Source organism: Lichenostomus cassidix, chromosome 4 (assembly GCF_008360975.1).
Source record: "Lichenostomus cassidix isolate B80296 chromosome 4, HeHo_3.0, whole genome shotgun sequence".
Classification (NCBI taxonomy): domain Eukaryota; kingdom Metazoa; phylum Chordata; class Aves; order Passeriformes; family Meliphagidae; genus Lichenostomus; species Lichenostomus cassidix.
Window position 1 is genome coordinate 13,033,752 of NC_139484.1, and position 27,226 is coordinate 13,060,977.

General features: G+C 39.7%; 1 protein-coding gene and 1 long non-coding RNA gene across 2 annotated transcripts; one reads left to right on the forward strand and one right to left on the reverse strand.

Moving 5' to 3' along the window:
* Window positions 1-299: 299 nt before the first annotated feature.
* On the reverse strand, window positions 300-4,536 carry LOC146437914 (uncharacterized). The gene is made up of 3 exons (XR_014851992.1): window positions 4,450-4,536; window positions 2,109-2,165; window positions 300-579 (listed from the first exon to the last, which is right to left on the reverse strand). It is a non-coding gene; the product is annotated as an uncharacterized LOC146437914 (long non-coding RNA).
* A 2,317-nt stretch (window positions 4,537-6,853) lies between these two features.
* EIF4E (eukaryotic translation initiation factor 4E) lies at window positions 6,854-27,104 on the forward strand. Its single transcript, XM_085057962.1, has 7 exons — window positions 6,854-7,003; window positions 15,813-15,919; window positions 17,547-17,642; window positions 19,491-19,554; window positions 21,398-21,511; window positions 24,036-24,175; window positions 26,056-27,104. The coding sequence occupies exons 1-7, from the start codon at window positions 6,986-6,988 to the stop codon at window positions 26,168-26,170; spliced, it is 654 nt and encodes a 217-aa protein (XP_084914088.1). The 5' UTR covers window positions 6,854-6,985; the 3' UTR covers window positions 26,171-27,104.
* The last annotated feature ends 122 nt before the right edge of the window (window positions 27,105-27,226 follow it).

Sequence of the window (27,226 nt, forward strand, 5' to 3'; positions counted from 1 at the left end):
TAGCCCAGAGAACAGACGACCGAGAGGGGATCTCGTAAATGTCTCAAAGGTGGGGGTCAGGGAATGGTGCCAGACCCTTACCAGCGGTGCCTGGTGACGGGATGAGGAGCAATAGCCATAAAGCACTAGCAGTTTCCCCTCACCATGAGGAAGAATTCCTGTACACTGAGGGTGGCAGAGCACTGAACAGCTAGCTGCCCAGGGAGATCGTGAAGTGTCCCTCTGCAGACATCCCAACCCCAGCTGGGTGCATTTCTGTGTCACCTGCTCCGGGTGACCCTGCCTGGGCCTGGGTGATCTCCAGAGCTTCCCTCCAACCCTAAGGACTCCGTGCAGAGCTTCCCGCGGTTTCCATCAGTGAGGCTATGCAAGACATTTTTCAAGCACATCTTCTTTATTATGGAGAGTGGGCTGTGGTATGTAGGTCTGTCTGTGTGGTTTATAACAATTCGTTCACTCTATTTTTAGCCCAGGTAAAACCATCACAAAGTCAATATTCAGTAAGGCAGTAACTAAAAATAGAAAAATAGGCTGCAGAGTCAAGGTGGCATTGTCACATGAAGGATGCTGGTTTTCTTCCTGGAAAGAGAAAGATTACAAACCACTGATCTGTCAAAAGGAAATGTGATTAATGCACATATTATATTTCTCCTACTTGCACGGGTTAGTAATGAAAAAACACACCACCTGTGTCTGTAAAGCTGATTGTGCTTACGTTCTCTGAGTATTGTTGTCAAACCTAGTGTCAATAATCACAGAGTTGTAAAGGTTGGAAAAGACCTTTAACATCATCAAGTCCAACCATCAACATAGCACCACCACCACATTCACCACTAAACCACACCCTCAAGTGCCATATCCATGTATTTTTGAGCACTTACAGGGATGGTGATTCTACCACCTCCCTGAGCAACCTGTTCGAATGCTTTACAACCCTTTCTATGGAGAAAGTTTTCCTCATATCCAATCTAAACCTCCCCTGGCACAACCTGAGCCCTTTCCTCTTGTCCTGTCACGGTTGCCTGGGAGAAGAGAGCAATTCCCACCTGGCTACAGCCTCCTTTCAGGGAGTTGTAGAGCATGGTAAGCTCCTCCCTGAGCCTTCTTTCCTCCAGGCTAAACACCCCCAGCTCCCTCAGCCAGCTCCCATAATCTCCAGACCCTTCCCCAGCTCCATGGCCCTTCTCTGGACACTCTCCAGCACCTCCATGTCCTTCTTGTAGTGAGAGGCCCAAAACTGAGCACAGGGTTGGAGTTGCAGCTTCCACAGTATCACAGAGGAATGATCACTATCCTATGTATCAAAACATCTCTAACTTTTTACTGATTCCAGTCAATAAGCAGTTGCTTTCAAAAAGAGCATGGGGAGATGCCTATTGAGTGGGAGAATAGCTGCAACACACTTCAGAGCATGTTATCTGCAAGATCCAGCCATTACTGCCGGGATCCCACTGCTTGTTTAAATTTTAGCTGTCTTCCCACTAGCTGGCAAGTACAGATTATGATTTCAGTTAAAATTTTGCAGGATGAGATTTTGTCTGTCTTTCTACTTCAGCACTATTGATTTAAATTAAATTACACAAATCCTTATTCTGATCTTAGTGCACAAAATATCCTCCTGATTTCATGGCATCCAGATAACTCCCCAGAAAGTGTGATTCAAAATCCAAATAATAATATCAGTATTTTCTGCAATTGTCTTATTCCCCATGGTCTTCTGTCCCCAACTTTAGTAAAGAATAATAGGAATTGTAATAAAATTCTTTATCTCCTAGGCTTAGAGGTTAAGTGGAAATTTCTGCTTTTCCAGAACAGAAAAACATATGTCCTGTATTTTCAGAATAAGTGTGTTCATAGAAATATATTTGATGCCTCATGATAGTGTTAATTGGCAAAAAGTGGCTATGTAGGCTCAGTTGACTACAGGATAAATGCAACAGATAACAAAGTATATGATCCAGGTTTGCTATGTGATATGCACTTTCACGCAGCATGGCCAGTTAATCAAAGAAATTTGATGCCATGCTATTACTGAAGTGTAGTTGCAGGTGTTTCTGACAGTTCTCACCTTCATTTCTCTAGTACTGGTAATACTTGTATCAGCCTACCATTTGTAGAAAGCATGAATTCACTGTCAGAGCCAATTAGGCATGTTTCTAGGATGCCTGCAAAATGAAAAGACTACAATCATTATTTTCTCAACAAGTGGAAATAGCCATGTACTGATTCATGCAGCTCATGCTGTGACAGCACTTATGTCCAAATTCTGAAGGCAGGCAACCAACTGCCAACCAACATCATCAAATATCTTTGAAGGACACATCATTAAGTGCTTATTTTAACCTTCTTAAAGCAAAATGTTAATGTACGGGCTGAATAACTCCTAAATTATACATGTTGCTAGCAGGTACTGTATTGTGAAAAATCAGTGCTTCTTCTCCAAGAAACCAACAAACCAAGCTATCAAGCAAAACAGGACAGGTATCTGTGTACCCTTTAGTTGCCTCTTTGTTCCATCTAAAGAACCCTAAGGAATTGTAGACATCGTTTACCTGGTTAAGCAGGGTTTGCAAGTACTTGTCACTGACGTGGTATAAAAACACCTGAAGCATACTGGTTGATCTAGTTCAGTGTCTCCTGCTCAAATGCCATCATCTGCGTCTTGAGGAGATTTCAGTACAATCATTATTAATAATTTAGGATACTTTACTAAATGTTATTAGCATCTAATTGACATTTAAATTCACATCTGAGTATAATCTCACAATTTATTCCTGTTTTTGTCTTTCATCCTTAGTGGGACAATGTCAGTATATGCTTGTGCTCATTTTGTAGTGGTCAACAAGGAGGCATGTAAGGAAAAAAAGAGGACTCCTGCTCTAACTAGTAGACAGAGTTCCTTCTGTTATTCCATTTCATTTATTTGTTGTATTTCTGCAATTCAAATTAAAGGCATGCTGTTTCCCTGCTTCCTTAGATGCATGTATTAATTAAACAATTTAAATATTTGTGTAATTTAAAGAACAGCAAGCCCCCAGTTGAGGAATTAGCAAAGTTGTGTACTTGTCCTCCGCAGTCTTTGGAAAGAACACAGATTGCAATTGCAGATCAGTCTAGAATAACAAACTCTGGAAGATTTGGCCTAGGATTTGCTGTTTAAATGGTTTTTAAACAGCCCTGTATCATCATCCCCATCGTAAAAATTATGTGGTTTCTGTGGTTTTTCAATGCTTTTGTTTTCCAATTTGGCCTCGATGTTCTGTTTTACTAAGTGAACTAACTGACTCCTGCCTCCTGGAGGTCCATCCACTGCCATTTCCCATTATCTAGTGGCACACTCATTGTCACCGGGGAAGTTCACTGACCTTTGCTATGACCTTCCCTGAGCAGAGCTCTTTTTTCTCTGTGAGGCTTTTCATGTCCCTTTCTGGCTGCCTGTCCCCCTGTGTTACAGACCAACGCATACAGGGGTGCATGAGTCACGAATTTTATAGCCCATTCATGATCCTTGATTTATGTCCAGGCTGTATTCCTGCTGTCCTCCCAACTTCTCCAAAGTGCAGCGAGGCTGGGAGTACGTGAGGGTAGCAAACAGGGGCAAAAGGGGAGGTCAGTGATGTCTCATGGGTCACAGAGCAGCCGCAGAAAAGCGAGAGCAGCTGGCAGCTCAGACAGCTGCTGCTTGGGGAGAAAATGGCCACTGAATTTGACATTACTTAATTAAGAGAGCACCTTAGCTCGGCTCCCCCCCTCCTCATTTTGCTTCTCTACACTGCAGTAGTGGGGGCTGGGCAGTCCCACTTTCCCAGTGAAGCTCTTGGGTATCATAGCTGTCTTCTGTTCAGGCTCATTGAAGACACAATTAAATGCCTCTTTGTCTAGCGATAGCTGAAACAATGCAGGAATACCACCCAGGAGCCAGACCACATGCAAATGTGCACTGTTGTGGCTTGGCCAGATGGTACAGACACTTACTGAGATTCTCATACCGAATGCAATAGTTTTGTAGGTTGTGTGGGTCTGTATGTGCATGCAAAAAAGAGAAATTGCAAACCCATCACAAACACAAATGTCTCAAAGATGGCCACAAAAGCATGATCTTAAAAAATGAAATGGAAAACAGCTCTGTAGGAAACATTACCCAAAGAGAAAGACAAACCTGTGTTCAAAGCAACACAGTCTTACTAAGAACAGAGGGGGGAAAAGAAAAAATCTTTGTAAGCATCCTTTGTAAATCAAAAGAGCTGCATTAAAGAAATACCTGTCTCCATTTTTCCTCTTTAAGGAAAAATTATGTGGGATTTCAAGTTCTGTCCAATTCCCTAAATTAAAAAAAGTTGCAATATATTTTAAGCCCCTGCATCACTCTTTTTCCTTCCTTTGGTGGTGATGCAAACTAAACTGCTGAAAGGCCCACTCCAGCCACAATCCAGGCTGGACCAGCCTTACTCAAAGCTAATTCCAAGCAAGCTTTAGCTGAAAAGGAAGCACATCCTTTTGTTCTGATTTGACTTTTCAAGCTGCACTGCCTCTTGCAGAATCTGTATTAATATAGAGCATCAAATTTTCACTGTGATGTAAGAATGGTTCTCTCTGCATTCAAGAACACTCTTCTGGAATCCAAGAATATTAGCATTTTCCAATATATGCACATGCAACTGGGGTTTTTTTCTCATGGGACAAGATCAAAGGAAAAGAAGCTGTATCTTTGTAAACAAAATTGTATTTTTATAAAAAGCACTCCTATTTAACCAATAAGTTGCAAGCTTTAAAGGCAGAAAATCCACTGCTGGTAATATTTGAAAGAATCCATGAATATGGCTTGAGATGATGAAAAATTTTATTCTTTACTACGGAAACACAGTAGAAGTCGTGGTGTGAAGTTCTGGCACAATGAATTCAACAGGAATGTTACTGATAAACAAAGGGATTTCACTTAGTTTGTGTCATCAGAGTCAGTGCCACAAAAAATAGACTTAATAGTTGTAAAATACAATCAGTATTTTATTTCCATTTTAGATACTATAGAAAATACTGTGTGACATTAAATATTCTTTTTATTTTCAGGCTTCAAAATACAACTAAAATGTCCAGATTTTTAATCATATACAAATGGTGATTTTAAAAGAATTATTTCACTCAAATTAGTGAGATTCAGGTGTGCAGATCAATTAGAGTTTATACTTGCATACCTCTGACTTGGATGCCACACTTTGCAGAATGTTCCCAAAAACTACTTAAATTCACATTGGAAACTGATAAATCCCTGAAGCATGCGAGGGTTACTGAAGATGAGACATTCAGCATTTCTTTACTTCAGCCCCTTCTTTTCTCCACTATGACTTCAAAAGGTGGGATTTTCTGGCTGTATCTATGATACCTCTTTGCCTTCTACCTTAAATTTCCTTTTAGTTTGAAGATCATATCACTTGCAAGGCAGCCACATCACTTCTGAGCATCTTGCCTATTATGTGTGTTAGTGACTTGAAAAGATTACAGTAGCTCATAATCCTCTCATTGCTACTCTAAGTTGTTGGATAACTTCTGATGTCATCTTTAGAGGCTTTGTGCTTTCACAGCTCAACAAATCAAAGAAAAACATATCCCAGAACACAACACGTGCTTGCTTCCTATTGGTGTGCCAATAAGGTAGGCCACGTTCTGAACTCAGCAGTACAATATTCCTCAATCTAATTAAACCCTGTTAATAAGCACAGCTGTCTTACAGGGGACTTCATGCTGCTATCCCCGCCTTGCATAAGAAAAATGAAACAGCCAAATGCTAGATGACATTCAGTATCATTTTGTGGTTAACACATATAGTTCTTCTCAGTAAAATGACGGTCAAAGCTATAAAATGTAGGTGTGTACACTTGGTTAATTGAAAATAAAACCACAAAGTTAAACACAGAAGAAGATGAAGAAAAAATAATCAGGAAGGCGATTCTGGATAGATTATCTTTATTTATGTTAAGAGTCTTAAAGGGAGGATTAAAACAGGCAGTCAAAGAATGCGCATGGCTGTTAAACAAGTAAAATGGAATATAAGATCCATATGGCAGTGCATTAGGCAAATAAATAGGAAGATTTATTAATTACGGGATTTGCATTAAGCAGTCTATAAAGAATTACCAGAACACAAATTTTATAAAATAGGTTAAATGAACAGTATGCCACTGGACAGAAAAAATAAAAAACTTCTTCATGTGTTGATGTACTTTCTGAATGTACAAATGTTAAAGATTATGTTCTTAGAGAACTATTTTCCTTTTCAATTTCTGTTTTGTCACTGGGATAAAGATACGTCCCAGTTATTTTACTTTGAAAACTGTTAGGATATTTGTTTCATAAGGCAGTATTACAAAAGGTTAAGAACTGAAATATGTTTTTGTTGTGTTTTTCTTTAGAGATGTGAGGTGGCAGGTAGAACATTACTTTATTGAACCCTTTGCCTTGGTGAAGTACTAATCGAATCACAACACTGGAATGAATTCCACGGCTGGGTTTATTTGGTTTAACAGGCTGCCCAGGGAGTGGTGGGATCACGGCTCCTGGGAAGCGTTCAGAAAAACGTGTGGATTTATGGGCATGGCTGCGAGCTGGGCTTGGCGATGCTGGGTTCCCAGTGGGACTGCAGTGACTGAAGGTGTTTTCCAGCCCGAATGGCTCTGTGTTTCTGTCGGGCCCAGCAGGCCGCACAGCGCTGCGCTCGGGCCCGAGGGGCTCTGGCGCTCCGGCCGGCCGGTGCCGCTCCCGCAGCGCCCGCCAGGGGGCGCGCCCGCCGACTCCGGCCTCTTCCTGCGCGGGCGGGGGTGGCGAGACTCCCGGCGGCCCCCGCGCCCCAGGACTACATCTCCCGGCTGGCACCGCGCCCCAAACGGCCGTTTGGATCACGTGACCGCCGGGCGACCAATCGCGTGCGGCCCGGGGCCTTTACCCGCCCCCGCCCCGCCCCGCGGTGCGTCCGCAATCCGAGCGCTCTAAGATGGCGGCGGTGGAGCCGGTGAGTGCCGCGTTCCCTTCTCCCGCCCGCCTGCCTTTCCTCTGCCTTTCTCCCGCCGCATCCTCAACCTCTCCCTCCTCCTCGAGGCGCCTCTCTGCCGGCCGCGACGGGCGACGGCGCTGCGGGCGGCCGGCCGGGCGAGCGGGAGGGAGGCGGGCGGGCGGGGAGGCCGGCGAGGAGCGCACGCTCGCAGGGGCCGGGGCGGGGGAGGGGGCGGCGGGCGCCGTGGCTGTGCCGGCACCGGCACCGGCAGCGCCGCCCGGGCGCGGGGGCGCGGCTCCGGGCAGGCCTGGCGGCGGCGCGGCCCGCGGTCCGGCGGCGCCCATTGTGTGTCGCCCCGCCCGCGGCCCCGGCGGCCGCCCGGCCCGCCCGGCGCATGTGGCGCGGTGGGGGTGGCCATGTTGGTTCCCGCCGCCGCGGCCGGCCGGCTCCGAGGGGCGGCTCCGCCGGAGCGGGAAGCGCTGCGCTCCCGGCACGCTGCGCCCGGCGGGCCCGGGGGAGCACCGCGCTGAGGGAGCGCGGCCGCGGTAGGGCACGGATGCGCTGCTGGCGCCGCCGCGATCATAGCGTGCCTGCTGGGGCTCGGCACACCAAACCGTCTCTTTCAGCTTCTGTCATCTTTTCTTCGAGGGTTTTTTCTTTTTTTTAAAGACCTTTCACGATAATTAAGTACTTTTTTTTTTTTCCAGGTGATAAGTTATGTTCGTGGTATTATGCTCGCTCTTACAAACGTAGCCCTAGCCTGCACTTCCATAATGAGCTGGAGCAGCTGGAAGTGATCCAAATACAGTTGTTATTCTAATCCCACATGATTGTGTATCATGAGGAGAGGACAGCAGAAGACTCTACGTTAGGGTGTCAAGAAAACACAGTTAAGGAGGGCTCGTCTCTTGCTGCTGCACTTACTAGCTGTGAATAAATAGCTTGTGTGCTGTTTGAAGAGGCTTTGTACCATGTAGACAAAGTGAAGAAAGTTTGAAAATCAGTGGCTTTAAATAAAGATTAATTTAGTGCTTTTGTGTAAGGGACACTGATTTTTCTCTTAATGGTTTTCTTCTATGAACCAAACCCCATATTTTTACTTAGGCGGAAGAGATTGAAGTTGGTCAGCAGTTATAAAGTGCCTGGCAGCAGTTCTGTATAGGGAGAGTGTCAGTTACAAAGAGTGCAGCACAGACCACCAGCAGCATCCTTCCCGTGTTCGTCAGCCACAGTGTTAAATACTTTTTTTTCCATCCAAAAGCCTGTCTTTGAGTTGTTGCCCACGTATCTGAAGATGAGAGCTTGCTGTTAGCTCGGTGCTGTGTGGTGACTATGGTGCTTGGTAGGAATTGTAACAAATAATTTGCAATACTTACAGCTACTGGAAGTTGAAATTACTCTGAAGGCCTTGGGCCTTCTGCCTTTTTTCACTGTGTTGCTGGCACAAAAATGGTCTCAGCACCATTTTCTTCATTGTTCATTAGTGTTAAGCTGCACATTGATGTAGTTCTGTGCCTAATGTAGCTGAAAGTAAGTGGCTTTGCCATGCTGTGTCCCCACCAGGATTGGTCTCCCAGATCCAGTTCACCATGAGCAGTTGTGCTGAGGCAGTAAAAGTGGAAGATGGGGCAACACTCACAACAGTTCAAGTAATTGATGCAGTTGTTGAATGTTCTGCTGTAGCTGCAGTATATTTGCATTCAGGAGTCAGCTACCACCTATGCTTGCTGATTTTCAAATTGAAGTAAATAATAAAGTTTTTGTTTGTAGTCCTTGTAGGTGGCTCACTTCTCCTCCCTAAGCCTAAAGTTAGATTTGTGTGGTGTGTGAGATCAGAGATGCACAATGTTGCAGAAGTACTGTGTGCTTTGGAGTTGAACAGTTTATTTGCATGTGTGGTTAGGGATTACCTCCTGATTGTAGGGAGGCCATTCTGTTGCTCACCTGTAAAATCTGGACCTGGGTTTGTAGAGCTGTCATCTGTAATGCTTTCCAGGTGGGAGAATGTGTCTTGGGAAGTGAAAATACAACTGAGTGTGGATTTGCTTTGGTTTTTTTTTTTTCACATAGGCTTCTCAAATCTGTGATGTTTCTAGTATTATCATGATTTGAAAAGTAGCGTGCATTTTAAGTCTTGTTAGGGGGCTTGACAAAGGTTTGTCCGTTCACAAATACGGAAACTTAAGTTTAGAGTTCTGTAGAGAGTCCCATAGAAGTTGCTAAGAAAAGCAAGATTATTTTAAATAAATACAGATCAATTGCACAGCGGTTTACTTCTCCACTCTAGAGAAGACTTAAGCCTTTGCAACACTGGCAGGTTAAAACTCTCAGTTTTTCTTGTGACATCTAGATTTTTCTCTTAAAAATATTCTAGATTAATTTTTGAGAATATGCAGAACACCTGTTAGAGTGCTCATGCAGCCTTTGAGGATTAAATGTGATCAGGTAACACCATGGAAAAGTCCACCAAGTCAATAACAAAACTAGTAGTAGTGTTGACTAGTTTTCCAGAGGTGACTTAAAAATGTAGCTGCACAAAGCCTCTAACTTCTAGGTGCCTATAAATCTGATCCTTCATAGTGCAGATTAGGAATGGGCATCATTGTTCTTTTATATTTTTGTTTAATGACAGCTGCTGTGCTAAATGCAATTCCTGTGAATTCAACTATTTTTTTAGCCTACAACAGTGACATTTCGGTTACCTGTAGTTTGAAAAATGATTGTTTGGGAATGTAATCATCCATATGTGGGAATCAAAACTGTATTTAAATGAAACTGTTACTTCAAGTGTTTACAAATGCAGTGTAGAGCCTTACAATTCTGAAAAGCTCATAATAATTTCTAAAATTCAAGGTAGGCTGAAAGATATTAATTTTGTATTATTTGCAGACAGTTAGCATGTAATTTAAGTTCAACTTTAAACTTGCTCTTGTTGCTGGATATTTCTGCTGTAATAGTTAGTGACCTGCTCTGTTTGAAGTCAGTACAGCATTCAGCTGCAGTATTGTGAATACAGTTGCTTGCTCATTGCATTTTTCTGAAGTGATACGGGATAGATGTATCTTTCATGCTGTTTAATAATTGAGAATATCTATCATAATCTTTTGAATTGTTACTTACATTTCTGAATGAGTATGGAGCTTCCTCCAAGAGAGGAGTATGTTGGATATCTTGTACATTTTTTGAGGTAAACACTTTTCTGAAAGCAATTTTGAATAATTACATTTCACACAGCATATAAAATACCAAGCTTATTTCAAAGAGATGCATAAAAATAGCATATGAAATCAAGCTGTGTTTCATTTACTGATAGTACCTGCAGGTGTGGAGGTACATGGGAAACTTCTTGATGAGAAAATATGCCCCTTTTGGCAGCTTTGTAAAGATTAATTTGAATTTTGAGGGGATAGAGTGGAGAATTAAATAAGGGATGTTGGTAGAGTACCTGCATCGTGAAGGAGAAATGAAGACTTTAAGCGTGAATTAATGTGACTTTTTCCTCAAATAAATTCGTCTTTCGCTTCTGACATATTCTATAGTCTAGGTTAAATTCGAATTTAGAAGCTTTTTATTAGCCTGCTGTAGTTCTCATTTCTTGAAGTTTAAAACCTCTTCCTCTTTAAAAAACGTTCATGTTAGGAAGGTACTAAGTGTGTGATGTACGGATGTGTGCTGTATAACGCAAGTGTATTGGTAGCTGCCTGGAAGTTCCACTTGTCCTTGATTCTGTATAGTGCATATAAGGCAGAAAAGTTTTAGCTGTTAAAAGTTTGGGGGTTTTTTCCCCTCCAAATGTTCAGAGCAGTTGTTTGAGTGATCTGTTATAGAGGTCTGTTTTTCTTGTGCTCTGTGCTGCACATCAAATAACTTGTATGTATGACATCCTTTGCAATCACAGGGCATACCAGTAGTACATCCAGTACCTTTTTCTTTGAAGACTGACCTCTTGACCATTCATGTATTCTATGATGTTTTAAATTCTTTTCTGAAGATTGAATATTTCTTAAGTTTTCAGCTGATGTAAAATTCTATGCTTTGTTGAACCAGTGTCTCATTGTAGTCGGAAAATGTGGAGGTCTTTTGTGTAGGAGTGTTTGGGGAGACTAGAGGCTTTTTGTTCTTTGAGTCATCGGAACTGTTCTCCCCAGCAGTTTTGTGAAGTTTTCTTGTCTGAGTGCTGTAGAAGAACTGACAGAATATTAGATGTGGAAACTCATCCTATGGGTGGCTTTTGTGTTCTGGTAGCAAAGGCAGCAGCAGAGTACAGACTGGGGTGAGAGGTGTTAGCACAAGGGACAGCTTGGTGAGGCAGCTATGGAAAACACAAAGGTACTGAAGTGGTTTGATATTCATTGTAAGATATTTGCTAATGCTAGTTAGAGATTTGTGAGTTAAGCGGTGAAAATCTGATGTGTATTTTCAAGTGTATATAACCCATTTTTCAGAAGTCAAGAGGGCTATAAATAGTCTTTGTATCTTTTAAATCTGAGGTGGTATTTCCTGGAAAACCTTTGACCATGGAGGAAGTGTGTGACTTTTTTACTTAGATATTTGTTCCTGTCCTCCTGTACATGTGTTGCACTTCTGTTGTAATTTGAGGGGATGTCACTCAGTTAAAATCAGGCTCCATGTTTGTGTTCTAATAATGGTTTCCTTTCTGAAAATCAGTGGTGTTCTAAATAACATTGAATACAGTTAGGATAGTTGCCTTATATTAGGCCTTGCTATGTCACAAGTAGAAATATTTTTTCTGTCCTGGTGTCTGGAAATCTACTTCACACTGTTGAAGTGGTAGCAGGTGAATACTAGTACCTCTCTTACAGTTGCTACTATATGTACTACATGTGATTTTTACCACTGTACATTCATTCTTCAGAGCTGCATGTCAAATCATGACTTGGTTTGTTTTCTTCTGGGACATACTGCTTGCTTTTGGTTGGCCTTAATCTTTATGTGCAGAATGTTTTGAGATAAATAGGTATTGATTTTGTGCTTTGAGAATTGTTATTGTAGCTGTTAACCTGCAAGAAGCATAAGGACCAGCAGGTAGTTGAAATGCTTTTTTATTTTTTTTTTTAGACAAAGGCTTCTTCTGTTGGAAGCCCTAAACAAGAAGGTGAAAACTCTAAACCAAAATAAGTTACATTCTAATGCAAGAAGACTTGGAAAGTTTCTTCCACTAATTAATTCTCTTAGCCTTCACCGCAGTGCGTAACCTTCACCACAGTGCTAGGTTATATCCTTTTGGGCAACCATTGTTGCACTCCAACTGGACTTGCTAAACAACTTGTGTAGACAACTAATGACATGAATGTGATCTGGGCAGCATTTGAAAACACTTGGTAAAACGTAGTCAAGCTGCTTGCTCTCTTCAATGGACAAACTTGATGGAGCAGTTTTTACTGTAAATGCTCTTTGTTTCCTGTTCTGGTGACACGCACACCTTCCTTTGATATGTTGGTCATTATGTGCTGTGGAGAAAGAGTAAATAACACCAATTAAATCCGCAAGTGTCAGAATCCAAGTAATTGCAGATGTGCACAGTCATTAAATGCTGAGTAGCCAAATGTTTCATGGACTTCTGCAAGCTGATGCCTACATAAAAAACATGTGGGTAGTGAATAAATGTCAATTATGTGCTGTCTTGTGTATGAGCAGTGGGATTGGTCAAATGAAACTTTCCAGTTTATCTGGTAATACTACCCTATTTTATTACTTATATTTTAAAAGTAGCAAACTCAGTGGTTACTTAGTGTAAAACCAAATTTAGGTTAAAGAGTGCATTGGTTATGAGCAATAGTAAAGTATTATGAAGGATTTTAAATAAAGTAGTCCAGAAGCTACTGATGGAGTCAGTCTGACGTTGTTAATAGTGCTGCAATTACAAGGTTTCAAGCTGTGAATTGCTGAAATGTGGACAGTAAAATTAATTCATGTAGTATGTATAAAATAGAATACTGTGCAATTTCTTGTAGAATTTCTTTGGATACCAAGACTTGAAATGGATTTTAAATACAAATTAATGAACTGGCATACTTTCTATTTGACTAATAATAGAAGGTGCATTAGTGATCAGATATTTCATTTTGGTAGTCAGAATAGTGAGGGAAAGGTAAGATGAAAGGAAATACGAGCTGATAATGATTAACCAGCCAAAAATTAAAATGGTTCTTTTTCTGTTTTCCTTAATGGCTTTGGGAGATAGAAGGAAGTGAAAACAAGCTGCTTTAGCCTTCTGTCTGAGGCCAGAAAACTGTTTTCGTAATTTCTGCTTCCAGCTTTACACCTGGTGTGTAGACCTGTAGCTGTCCTTGATGGGGCAGCCTGGTGCTGAAAAAAAAAAATCTGTTCTGGCTGGCTTAGTTTTTAAGGGGAGTGGCACAGTCCTGAGTCAAGGTTATAGTTAGCTGAACTGTAGAGTTGAGCTGTCATGTTCTATTTTGGACAGGAGCTTGAAATTATGTTTAGTCCAAGTTTCATTAATACTGTGTAGCTTTCAAAATATTTACATGGACTTGATATTGGGGTGGCTTAACTGAAATGCATGTGCTGAGTCAGAGGTCTTCTGTTTGTCCAAAATTAGAATTTCATGTAGTTATGTGAAGGATGACCATCAGTGTACCAGGCAGGTGATGAGGCTCATCACATTTTTCTTTTTGTCTGGATGTGCTACATTAATCCTTTCCAATGTTGTATTATGTTAGAAGTTATTTAACAGTTTAGCCCTGCATGAGCTCAGTGGCTTTGTGTTGATTCTTCCATTTTATGTAGTTATGATACTTCTGGAAAAATGACCAGGAAGACTTTGGGATTAGCTCTTTGTATGTTGAAAGCTAGTTGCTATTCCAGAATATCAACAAAATTTTTGTTGTAGGATTATTGTATTTGCACATGTAACTTTTCTGAATTTTAAAGTTAGAAGCCCCTGAAGGGGCCATACTTGCATTTTAGTTGTCTACACTTGATGAGGATTTTTTTAATATAATACAGATGATTATGTGAAGGAGGAAGTAGGAGGAAGTATTAAAGTGCTTCCTTGGTGAATTCTATAACTTTTGTGTGCTGTCTGTCTTGAATTGTTCAGTGGGTTGTTTGTGTGTGATTAAAGATGAATGATACCGGCAACTTCAGTGGAGGGAGCACTAAAATTTTTATTCTAGGTAGAATTTGAAGCACTTAGTTTTCTGAAGGTCTGCTTAGCTTTTTATAGTATTACACTGGAGGAGATGTGACATTGTTTAACACAGTGTTTCTGTGAGTTTGTTGGTGATGATCCTGTTGGGGAATCCTCAGAAAGCATTTAGTGTTGAGGAAGAGAATTGTCTTATTGTACTGTGTAAATCAAAGCACTGGCCGAGTGCTGCTGTTAGATCTTGGCATTTCAGAGTCTTCACTGTGAATGCAGGTGTATGTGAGTGTTCTGAGATGTAAAGAGCTGTTTTTTAGGTGGGCTGTCAAACTAAAGCATACTTGGTTTTCGGCCATATAGGAGTAACTTCTCTGATGTAAAACACCATATCATGCTTAATAATACTAAATATATTGATGTAAGAAAATCCCTGTTAAGACAGATCTTTAGGTGTTATTGGAAGAGTTTGCCAGCTGAGTCTGCAAAGATAGAGTTATCGCTTCAAATCCATTCTGCTTTTCAACAGCTTTGGTGTGATAACGCATGTGAGAGCCTGGAGTAAACTGTTCCATTAATTATGTTACTTAACATTACTTAATTCGCTCTGATGTTAATTTGTTCTGTTCAGACCACAAAGTTTAAATTTTTAAATACTAGTTTTATATTGCCACATTCAGAAGTGTCTAGAGTCTTTGGGTCTGCTGTAGTTAGCTTTTGTTTATATTATGAAGTGCTTTTTCTTTCACAGGGTCAGCTGTATTGGCATTTTTGTGTTAGCTGTAGGGAACAAGCTGCAGTCCTCATTCCGTGTTTCTGATATTCTAGCATGGATTGCATATTAGGGAGAGATGGTGGTAACTGGCAGGGACACTTGGCCTCACAATAAAGCTTTGTATTCCATGGTTTGAAGGAATGGCATTAGAATTTCAAACCTGACACAGTGACTTCTTAAACTGAATGACAAGCCTGAGGGCGTTTGCATGCAAAGAGAATGCATTTTACTACTTTGTGTTAGTTTATATAATATTCCTAGAGCTGTCTCTAGGAAGTTGAAAAAAAATCATTTGAAATCAATCTAATACATACTAAACCAGTAAGTACATTTATTTCAGTTGGAAATTTGAGAACTGATGGGTGTTTAAATTCTGCTGTTTGGTTTACGATGATGTTGCAAATACAAAGATAACTATGCACTGGCTTGGCTTCTAGCTGCTTGCAGTAGCTGTTTTCAGACCTGAGAATTGTAATTTTACCTCCTACTTGTATTAATGGATTTTTTTTTCTAAATAACAGGGCCTGTGTATGTGTTTCAAATGATGCTTTGTCAGAAGCTGATAAAATTTTTCTTCTGAAATTACTACTCTGAATTTATTTTAGATGCACTTAATTTAGATAACATATATTTCTGAAATAACATTCAAAGCTGTTTCGAAGTTAGACAAGTATGTAAAATAATAGGCTGTTTTGGAAACAAATTACATAGGAAGCAGTAACTAAACAGCAGAATGTGAATTCCTGCAGTTAGTGTTTACTGTAGGACCTGTTGAGGTGTTGAAGAATAAAGGGGTCCAAATTGTGCTTTTGTGACGTGATTTGAGCCCCTAACTCTTAAAGTTACTTCAACCTTCTTAAAGTTACTTCAAAGAACTTGAATAAAAATTGAGAAGGAATGTATTAATAACTCCTTTCTTCAAACAGGAAACCACTCCAAACCCCCAACCTGCAGAAGAGGAGAAAACTGAGCCCACACCTAGTCAGGAGGTTGCCAGCCCTGAACAGTATATTAAACATCCACTACAAAACAGGTAAATAGTACAGAAGCATGATTGTAATTTTGCCAGGGACAGAAAAACACCTGTGGCTTTGCAGCTCTTGTTCATCTTATGCTTTCTAGCAGTATATTGAGGGTTCTTGGGATTTTTTTTTTTTTAAGATTTTTGCAGTGAGGTTGCAGAGTAAGGAGAATTTGATCCAGGTGTTAATATGCAGCCTTTTCAAATAGTGCAGTTACAGAAGCTGAAAATCTTTGCAAGTTTTCAAAATGCAGCCAGGTACCTGGAAAGAGCATGGCTTTGCTTTTAGAGGTAGACAGAGCATTTGTTGCTTTTGTCTGGTGTATTTTAAGAGGTTGACACTTAGATGAAGCTGCTGCCCAGCAGAACTGGAAAACCTTGCATTCTGCTTTGTACTTGGGTAAATTAAGGTGCCAGTGGCAAAAACTTGTAGTTAAAATTATAGTTAAAAGTTAGTGAAAAATGCAAGCCCTCTTACAGCTTCAAAAAGACCAGCTAGGAAGTAATTTTCTCCAAGTAATCTGAAGAGCTAATGTGGAATGCTCAGTACTTAGTGTTGGCAGGTACCTTTTGTGTTTTACTCTTTTTCTAAGTTTTGAGCAGGTGTGGGAAACCATGCTTGCCTCTAGTGCTGTGCTGCATGTATCCCACTTTCCTTACTGCCTTTCAGCTTCCATCCTTCTTCTTTTGTCTAAAGACCATGATTAAATTGATGCTGACACTTCTTTACGAGTGGTAGGGAGGCTGTTATTGGAAAGGAATAAACTTTTAAAATGAGGTTTGAAATGTCAGGAAGGTCTCAAAACAATAGATCGACACCTAATGACTTGAAAGTCTCTGCTGTGAGAAGATAGAAGATAAATCTAGTCTAGTGCTAACCTGAGTGATTTCAACACTGCTGAAAGGGTCAGAGTAGGAAAAACCCCAACTGTTCTGTTAAATGCCTCATTAGGAATCCTCTTCCAGCATTTTAAATTACTGTAATGATGCTTTTTAGGTACAGAAAAAGCATCTTTGTGTGAGAGGTTCAGTTTTGTGTTGATATTTGTACTCAGCAGAGATTGTTTTCATTTAGTGTTGTCTTTATATATGCTAATTTTATAACTTGAAACAATCAATTTGTGGGGATTTCAGGTTGTGGGCATTAGTAAGCTTAATGCAGCTTTCCTTTTAAAATTTATGCTTTCCTAGTATGTGAGTGCTTGGGAAGCTTTCATGTCATACGTAGCTTTGGAGTGATATATTTCGCTTATGTAACCTGTAGAAGGAAATTACTGGCCAGGGAGCCCAGTGTGAATAGCTGGTGTTGTTTTAGACCATTACCAGTTGTTTGTGGTAGGGGATTGCAGTTCAGCTGTGACAGCAAGGAGAAGCATCAGAGGTTTGGCATCCTAAAAGAATTCCAAAGCTATTTGAAATATTTACCTAATGGATTGATAAAGTCTGCCTTGATTCTTGTAATGGAAGCACAAACATTGTTGATCTGTAAAGAATTGATCATGTAGCTTATTGATGAAGACTGACCTCTATGCTCATAATATTAAGGTTTGCAATTAAGTTGGACATAACAATACAAATAATTACATTTTTAATACACTTTAAGTTCTAGATGTTTTTATTTTATTTTGTTTTCCCTTAGATGGGCACTCTGGTTTTTTAAAAATGACAAGAGCAAAACTTGGCAAGCAAATCTTCGTCTTATCTCAAAGTTCGATACTGTTGAAGATTTTTGGGCGTAAGTAAAGATTTTTCCATCTGCACAATAATTCTGGGACTTGTTAGCAAAGCTTATGTCAAAGTAAAAAAAAATAAATACTCCATGAATTGCAAGTCTTTGGGTGTAATCTGAAATATTTGCAAAATTGAGGGTGAAGTCTATTGAAGAAAATGAGAATGTAGAAGTTCATGTTTTAACTGCATGTTGTCTTGCTGTGACACTGCAACGCTGCTTATATGCATGTGTACATGACAGACATGTAGAACATTTAATTTGTGCAGTACCTATCTCATAGTAACATGAACCTCTAAATTCTGGTGGCCAACTGATTTGCCACTTCCATGGCCCCACATTTTGTTCCTCGATTAAGTTCTCAGACTGCTGGCTCACTTCATGTGTTCAAGAGTGCCTGAATCTGGAGCATAGTACTTGAGATTCATGCAGATTAATGGCATCCTTGAAAGAAATTCATTAGAGGTTACAGAAGAAATGACCTTCATTCTAAATTGAAGGTCTGTGAGAATGGTTAGACTCCTAAAGCAGTAACAAAGCCTTTGAAGGTGGGCCTGTGCTTTCCAAACACTTGCTTTAATCAAGGTTTTGCGTGCCATAATGATGAAACATGGAGAAAATGCAAGTGCTCTGAAACTGAAGGTGAGAAAAAAGCATTTTACATTTGATCTTAGTGTTTCATGCAACACTTAGTGCTGGGGTTCTTGGTTTTGTTGCATACTTTTTTTGGATGTGATCAGGAATGGAGAGAGATGGGGTCTGAGCACGATAATAGGACTGTGGTTCACTCAGCTGGCAGTGGTGGGGTATGCAGTGGGCAATTAGACTGTGTGCAGCTCACTATTAAAGTTGGTTCAGGGCATGTTTTTGAGCTTCTATAACCAAGATAGTCTTGATAATTAAAAGAAGTGCTTAATCTAGATGTCTGCAGTGAAGGTCTAAAATCAGTTACCAGCAACTGAGAAGTTACACCTCCTTTGTGGTTGGAGTGGGAAGTAGGTGTGTTGTTCTGGGAAGAAAATTTCAGTATTATGGTAAACTTGAAAGAGGGAAACTGGTAAATTTGTAACTGGTGTTATAAACTCCTGTGCCTGATTTCTCATTTTTAGAATATCACAGTAATCCATTTTCTTTTTGGTGCTGAGCTATGCCTGAATATTAGTTGGTTTTGGGCTACAGGTTGCTGTAATATGTGCAGCCCTCCTTCTCAAGTCTGACCCTAACATTGTGGGAGGAGGAAAAAGGCATCTATCTGCTTACTTGAGGAGGAAACACTATGTACTGCTTTGACTGTTTTTTCTGAATTGCAGAGTTGTAAATTTAATTCTGAGTGTATATTTTGGTTTGCTGTCTGTCATCTGTTCTTGCCTTTTGAGCCCTTAATTCAAATTATCAGGCCTACAGCATCATACATAGAGTACTGTATTAAAAGCAAAGTTGAATATTTCTCCTAAAAACCACCCTCTGCAGTGAGTAATCATAGAAATATAGACAATTATCCTTATGATAATTCCATGAATGTATAAAATACACATGTACACAACTTGTTGCCATGAAAGCTTAGTTATGTTCTTAATAGGACTGAACCTTAGGACTGAGCCTTAAAGAAGCATTGGAAATCAGTTTATAAACAGTTGTGGAGTTCCTATACCATTCTGCTGCTTTAAGCCTAAAAACATCTTGAAACTGATGGTTTTATACTGTTGAAACATACTTAAGAAATGTAGTTGCTTCTGAAATAACTTTATTGCACCTTAATTTTTGGGCTTTTTGTCATATGTCTTAAATTCTTTAAGCATTTTGTGCCTTAAAACAATGCTTAGTTTCTAATGCTGCTTTTTTCCTCTCCAATAGTTTATACAACCATATCCAGCTCTCTAGTAATTTAATGCCCGGTTGTGACTACTCGCTCTTTAAGGTAGGCTTGCTAGCATTTTCTTCTTCCATTATGGGTGTGGATGGATGGTTTCCTGACCAAGGAAGACATTCTCAAAATACTTCACTTCAGATATTTAGGAACATGGTTGGGAATGTCGTAAAGGTGTTAATTTTTTCAAGGAAGTCCCAAACATGTGCTGTCTGCAAATCAGGCTGTCACTACTTCTGAAATTGCAGGTACTTGCTTTTACACACATCACAGACAGTGGATTTTCATTTAGTACTGTAATAGTCTTTATTCTACATTTGAGATGTTTGTGCAAACAATTAAGTGTAAATTTTCATAATAGGAAAGGTTTTCCAGCTCTGTCACTTGACGTGAAATGAGTTTAAATGTCTGTGGGCGGCAGCAATGTTCTCCAGTATTCCTCATGGGTACTACTAAATAGATGCACAATGCTCCTATTAATTTTTGCACTGCCAGTTAAATGCTGTATTATTTAAGCATGAAATAGAACAGTGTTCCCAACATGGACACTTGGAATATGCTGGGGAAGTGTCCAAACTGGTGAATAGGAAATGCTGATGGGAAAGTGTACATGAAATCATGGTTCAGATGGGGTGGTACCTCACCTTAAGTACTGGTGCCTGGTTCCTGCTTTGCTTATAAAACATAGCCACAGGCTGGGGCTCCTCGGCAGACTGTGTACATTGTTTGTAAATCCAGCAGCTTTATGTAGTGAAGAGATGATGATGCTTGGGTTTGGGAAGGTAATGGTATTCTAGAAGACTGAGAAACTTTACTAGAATTTTAAGAAGCTGTAGGCCCTTCAGAGATCAGGATATCTATGCATAATGCTTGGGTTTTTTGCATGAATCCTAAATTTGTGTTTTAAGTACAACTATCTGTTCTGTGTCTGCTTGTCATCAAGCAGTAATATAATTATATAGCTTCATGGAATGGGTATAGAATTGGCAACTGTTGCAGGCTTATGAGCCATCTCTTACCACTGTCCTTCAGTTGTGACCTCTTAAGAGGGCCTCTTAAAGGTGATGAAGTAGTTTAAGGTTTGCAGCTGCCAGTGAGGGTGTTATATTTAAAGTGAGATGACACCACTCCATCCTGCATGCTGAACACTTCGTTTTCAGCTGCAAGTCCTGTAGTTCAATTCTTAATGAACAGTTCTTGACAGAATTCTCTGTCTAGACGATTACTTACTTTTTGAATGGCTTTATGAAGTGCAGCATAGCTTGTTGATGTAGCAGTAGCAGCTGGCTGCTTTGCTGTATCAGCACATCCAAAATAACTGAATTCAGTGCAGGGCTGCTGGTAAAAGGTGAATCAGAACCTGTTTTGAAAGGGTATGTTTGTGGGTTTTTTTGTTTTTTGTTTTTTTTTTTTCTTGTGCTGACCAAGCCCTCTTGTTTTCACCTTGTGTGTGAAAAAAAGTCACTAAGAGAGACTGCCAAAGATTTCTGTTTCAGTGAAATAATCTGTATGCATAAGTGAAGCACTTGGCCCATCTTGCACTGAGTGCAAGCCATAAAATAAGGACTCCAGATAAAATTAGCAGCTACATTCTGGTTTCATGCAGGGCAAAGCAGGTGGTTGTCTTTGCCTGTTGCCTCAGAGTTTTTTTTAATGTAATATGTAGATAAGACTTTTGCCTGGGCTGTGATGCTTCTGTAGAAATAAAAATCCAAAACAACTTAACAAGTGTACTCTCAAATGGCTGGTATTGGTGTGAGACACTATTTCTGGTATATATCTTAAACTATGCACATCTCTCTTAACTGCTCCTTTCAGTTATCACTGGCCTTTTGGTGCTTCTTCAGGAAAAGTAGAGATGGAGTCTGATTTAACTTGTGGCCTTTCTTTGCAGGATGGGATTGAACCCATGTGGGAAGATGAAAAAAACAAGCGAGGAGGCCGATGGCTAATCACACTAAACAAGCAGCAGAGACGAAGTGACCTTGATCGCTTCTGGCTAGAGACAGTAAGCACTATGGCCCTACCAGTGGCAGCTGAAGAGTCTTGTGTTTGTGTAAAAATATATTTAACTGGTTTGATCTTTGTGTGCTACACTAGGCTTTTAACTTCTTGGCAGCAGAGTGTCCTGTAAGGGTTTTTTGATAGGCTGTATTTGAAACATGTTTTTTCAGTAGTGATCCTTAATGTAGGTGTATTGTGTAATACTTTCTTTTAACAGGCAGCAACAGGGAGAGTTCTGCAGGACAGATTAACCTTTTCCCATGTAATACAGAACAGCTGTTGAGCTACTGTGAAAATAGTACATTGTCTTGAGTGCAACTTGCTGATTCTACTGATGAAACAGTTGATAAAACAATTTGTTTTACAAATACTTCTTTAAAAAGTGAATAGTTTTTCAGGTTTTTGCTTTGTTGAACAAGAGATTTTCAGATTTGTTTTTTCTTTATCTTAATGCTGGGATAGCCAATAATAGCATATTCATCCTGTATATACGCCATAAATTTTTTCCCCCTATTGCTGTTATCTCTTTGGAGTAGAATTGAATGGTAAATATATTTATAGAGATTGTGGATTGCAGTAAATGTATTACAGAAAAAACATAACTGTGCTGTCTAGAAACTGACTCAGAATAGCCTAAAACAGTCTGGTGTGATTCAGGATTTACAGACCAGGATTGCAAACAGGACAATGCATAGCAGTTTTGGCAAATCTTTTTCGTGCTTTTAGGAGAGGCAGGAAGTAGTGCACCCCTTTGAAGGGGAGAAATGGCCTTCAGAATCAAAGCAGAGGTGTCCAAAATGCTAAACTTTCAGGATCTTTGTAGTCTCCTGGAGTTGTGATTTGAAGAGAGTGTTGTGAGCATTACAGTACTGGGCAGAATAACTAGCACAGAATAACTGCATGTGAGCAAATTAACATCCTGCTGCATGTACTTGGCCTAATCCATGTGAGTCCTGACTCCTAACAGCCATTACATAAGGCATGGAAACATGTAGATAGACTGTGTAAACTAAAGGCTAGAGGGCTCTGCTTTTTGCTTAGCAGTGAGCAGTGGCACAGAGCCTAAATAGCCAGGTGACTGTGATATGTGCCCTAAAACAACCCTGTCACTTCTAATTCCAGTAATTATGTGCAACCAATTTTCTACAATAGAAATCAAAGCCTTTATAACTCCCCTTTGGAACAATTTTTTATTATAATATAGTGACCTTAACTGTAAACTTCATTTGAAAAGATTTTTTTTTTCTGTTGTGCAACATTCATGAAAAATATACCTGACTGGTGCTTACTGAACATGGTAGTCATCGTTGCTTGTGTGTGTACTAAGGCAGTTGGTCAATATTTTGCATGTTTGTGTGTGGTTTGATCTTAACCATTTATGGCTTGAATTGTTCAGTGAGTCTGTGCAGCCTGCACAGTTGTGTGTAACATTTAAAGCATGTATAGTTATACCTGATTTATTATTAGCACACTTTGCCCTTTTTGTATTTCCTTGAGTAAGCCAGCCCTTGCGGGTCTGATGGGTACTGGAAGACCTGCTTTGTTTGCAAAATTGCAAATGTGTTGAGTTTCCAGATGTTATAAGTGATCCCAGAAAACTGATATAATAACAGTGTATTTAATGTACTGTGGAAGTGGAGTAAACAAGTGTCCATTTGCAGATTCAGTGTGCAGAAAGTTGGGGTTTTTTTTTAAATTCAGCATAGTCTAGGGGAGTCTGTCTCAATCACAAGAAACCATCAGTTTTGAATATCTGGATTGATTGTTTTACAAATTGTAAGGTGATTTTAATAGCACAACTTAGCGTGTTGCATGGGGCTGTGACTCAGCTCAGTCTGACATTCCTGGCCAGTTCCAAGCTTCACCATTAGAAACCTGGGAGGAAGAATCTTGTGTTACTTGTATGCTTGCTTTGGTCACTTGTATTAAACACTGCTCAGGATCATTGATGCCCACTTTAGAGTTTATGGAAATGCTGAAGCTTTTTTTATTATAGGAAGTAACATTTCATAGCATAGCACTTTTCATCTGGCTGCAGTCTGATTTATCTCTGAGTTGATAGACTTCAATACTGAAGTTAAACTTTATGTAGATGATGCTGTTCAGATAGTTCTTAAGAGGTTCTTCCTACGTTATGGATGCAAACACTAAAATTTCAGATTGGTCTATGTGTTTTAAGTGTACTGTAGAAAGAATACATTGCTTTAATTCTTCCCTTGTTTTGGATTGGGAGGATGGGGTGGAAGGCAGCACTGTGTAAATGATCAGCTGTGTCAGAACTTGAAACAAGTGGGAGAGGAGGAGGAATGGAAAATTCAGAATAGGATTTCCATTAGGAGGAAGATGACTAACTACAGCTGAGTTTGTCTACTTGTAATACTTGGAACTTCAAGAAGAAACTGCAATAAATAGAAAATTATTGCTGTATGGCAAGTGGCTGTAGGCAGTAAAATGTATTCCTCAGTCCTTGAGTACACTGTTTGTCTGCAGAGCAGGATTCTGACTCTGAACTGCTTTCTGTTTTACAGCTGCTGTGCCTTATTGGGGAGTCATTCGATGACTACAGTGATGATGTGTGTGGTGCTGTTGTTAATGTTAGAACTAAGGGTGATAAAATAGCAATATGGACAACTGAATGTGAAAACAGGGATGCTGTTACGCATATAGGGTAAGTAACGTGACTGGTGCCTTGACTGTGTGAAGTGTAACCATGCATGTAAAGCCAGTTAGCTTGACAGAGGAGGCATTTCAGGCAAGTGGAGCCTGTGCAGAGCTATATCTCAAGGTTAAGTAACTACTAAATTTGTGTTTAGTTCTTCATTTCTAAACTACACTGAAGGTAGTGCAGCAGTACAAAGCGATTACTAACACATGCCCATACAAAAAACACACCATACACAAATCTTGGTAAAAAATCTCATTTCACAATGAGGCATTGTAATTAATACGTGTAGATAATGTGCAGTCTGTTGCAGCCTGCCAGTTTTTAAAGGTGGGTGTCAGTAAGGGTAGGGCACTGGTAAGATATTTTCCAGGAAAGTGATGCTTACAAATAAGAGAGGAAAGGTTTTGTAAGTCTTAAGCACTCAAGGATGTACTTGAAGTTGAAAAAACCAAAAAGCTGTACAGTGTGTTGTAAAACTCTACAGGTGCTTTGCTACATCTTGCCTCTGTTTAAGTACAGATAAAACAATGCTGAGATTCATGGGTTATTTGACCTGTGTAATAGCATATTGTAGTCTTTGTTCTAGTAAGCAGCAGTAGTTATCTCAGATTATTGTGAGTCTGTGAAATGGAAAATCCATGTTGTGCCCTCCTGCTTAGCAAGTATTACTAATTACACAGTTACTATTTATGCAATTACATTATTACAATTACTAATTATACAAGTATTTAGTGGATTCTGTAGTATTGATGCTTTGGAATAACTTGTTAAATTTGTCCTTGTAGGCCACTTACTTTATGCAAACCAGTGAAAATATTTATCTTCCTGGCTTAGTGCATATGTCTTAAGCCAAACTTGAACTGTCAGGCATAGCAGATTATTAACTTTTTTCAATACGTGATGGTTCTTTTGACACATGCCTTATTTGGGCCTTCAAGAATCTGGGTCTGCCTTCTACTAATAATTTTTTTAATGCAGTCATGTTTTCAGGCTTAAATGGTAAGTGCTTAATAATAAGCAAGTAAAACTATAGTATTCATCTTCTGCCACCAGAACATTGCAATAAACCTAGTAGGCATCAGACAGCAATTTTGGAATAGTATTAATCATTAACTAAGGAGTTCAGGTGACTCCTTTAGAGAATTGTGAAAAAGTTGAGATTTTTCCAAATTGACAGAAGGACCAAGGTGGGTTGTGTTGCCCACTGTCTCCCATATTACCCTAACTCTAGATGGGAGTGGCTATTAGTGACTTGAATCTCACTCTGTACTATGGAGCACAGTGTGCATGTGTCTAAGGCAGGTACTGCTGCCTCTTTCTCTTACGGCATAAGACCCAAGCTGGTTTTTCTTAAAGCTTCTGTTGAGTAAGGTGACCATGACCGGTTCTGTGGAGGTCTGCTTTCCATCAGTACTTAAAGGAAAGACAGCAACTCTGTGCAACCAAGATGTGCATGGTGATTAAAACTGCTGTTTTCTTTGGTTCAGGTGACTTTATCGTCCTGGTAGTTCTGGAATCGTGAACCATGACTTCTCCATAGCTGTTTTGTTTCTGTATATGGAAATACAGCTTTTGGGTATTAATGATACTCACATGAATGCAACATGGAGTCCCTGCATTCTACATGTATTTAGGCCTGTTAATTATTTTTTACAAGAAGTTGTCCTATTATATGTGGTAAGTCATCTTAGAAAGCTGAAAGTGTGTTTTGGATGCAATACGCTAAAAAAATAGTACTTCAATTCCTCTATTTATATTTGAGAAATTGTTTCTAAGTAGGCAACTCTGTCTGATGGCATCCACAGGTCTTAAACAGGTGTCCTGATACTAATTCCTTCCTAAGGACTTTGCTTAAACTGTTGTTCTATTTTTTTCCTCTCCAGGAGAGTATACAAGGAAAGATTAGGACTTCCTCCAAAGATAGTGATTGGTTATCAGTCCCATGCAGACACAGCTACTAAGAGCGGCTCCACCACTAAAAATAGGTTTGTTGTTTAAGACGACACCTTCTGAGTATTCTTTCATAGGAGACTGCGTCAAGCAATCGAGATTGGGAGCTGAACCAAAGCCTCTTCAAAAGCAGAGTGGACTACATTTAAATTTGATTTCCATCTAAATGTTGCTAAGATTTGTCAGAAGTCTTATTCGCCTTTGTCTTGTACTTCTGTGTTCAATTTTTCTATTTTGGCCGTAACCGTTACCAATTGGAATTTTAGTACACTTCACCCCCCAAATCTCTAAGTGTGTTTTTGGCCCACTCTGTAATAGCTTGGTAGAAACATTACTATTGCAAAAAAAAATTTGTTAATCCACAGTATTCAGAAAAGAAGTTGCATTTCTGTACCTGCAGGAAATTACTCTGTTTTACATTTGCATTGTATGCAGTAAGATTTTGCTGGTTTGGAAAAGAGTATGGTGCATACAGTTTTCTAGCAATTTTTTTATACAGCATCATTTTTGCTGTAACCTATGCTGATGGCTGCTAGATTAATTTATTTGTTTTCCCTATTTGGTAACATTAGTGATACTTTGATTTCAGTTGTTTTTGCTAATGTAACATTTGGTGAAGAATCTGGGAATATGACAAAGGTGGAATAAACATTAATTTTGTGCATTCTTTGGTAATTTTTTTGGTTTTTTGTAACATCAAAGCTTTGCTACAGATTTGTGCATTTCGGTCAAATCAGTGATCTTTTTGTGTGATTTCCTGAACATAAATGTGGATTTTTTTTTAATGTAACACCATAATTTACATTCCTTACTAGAAATAGTATGTCTTTTTTTGTATCTTATGCTGTATTTTAACACTTTGTATTACTTAGGTTATTTTGCTTTGGTTAAAATGGCTCAAGTAGAAAAGCGGTCCCATTCATACTAAGACAGTGTACAAAACTGTAAATAAAATGTGTACAGTGAATTGTCTTTTAGACAACTAGATTTGTCCTTTTATTTCTCCATCTATACAGCAAGTATTTGTACCTCTTGTGACAAGGCAGTCTCTACTGTGGCTTCTATTGTAGTGTCTTCCAAGAAGGATAAAGTCTGGAGCTATAG

Bases quoted from the DNA above. Each gene is read 5' to 3' on its own strand.
- EIF4E (XM_085057962.1), top strand. The intron at 21,512-24,035 runs GTAAGCACTATG...TCTGTTTTACAG, and splicing joins ATCGCTTCTGGCTAGAGACA to CTGCTGTGCCTTATTGGGGA. The intron at 24,176-26,055 runs GTAAGTAACGTG...TTTCCTCTCCAG, and splicing joins GATGCTGTTACGCATATAGG to GAGAGTATACAAGGAAAGAT.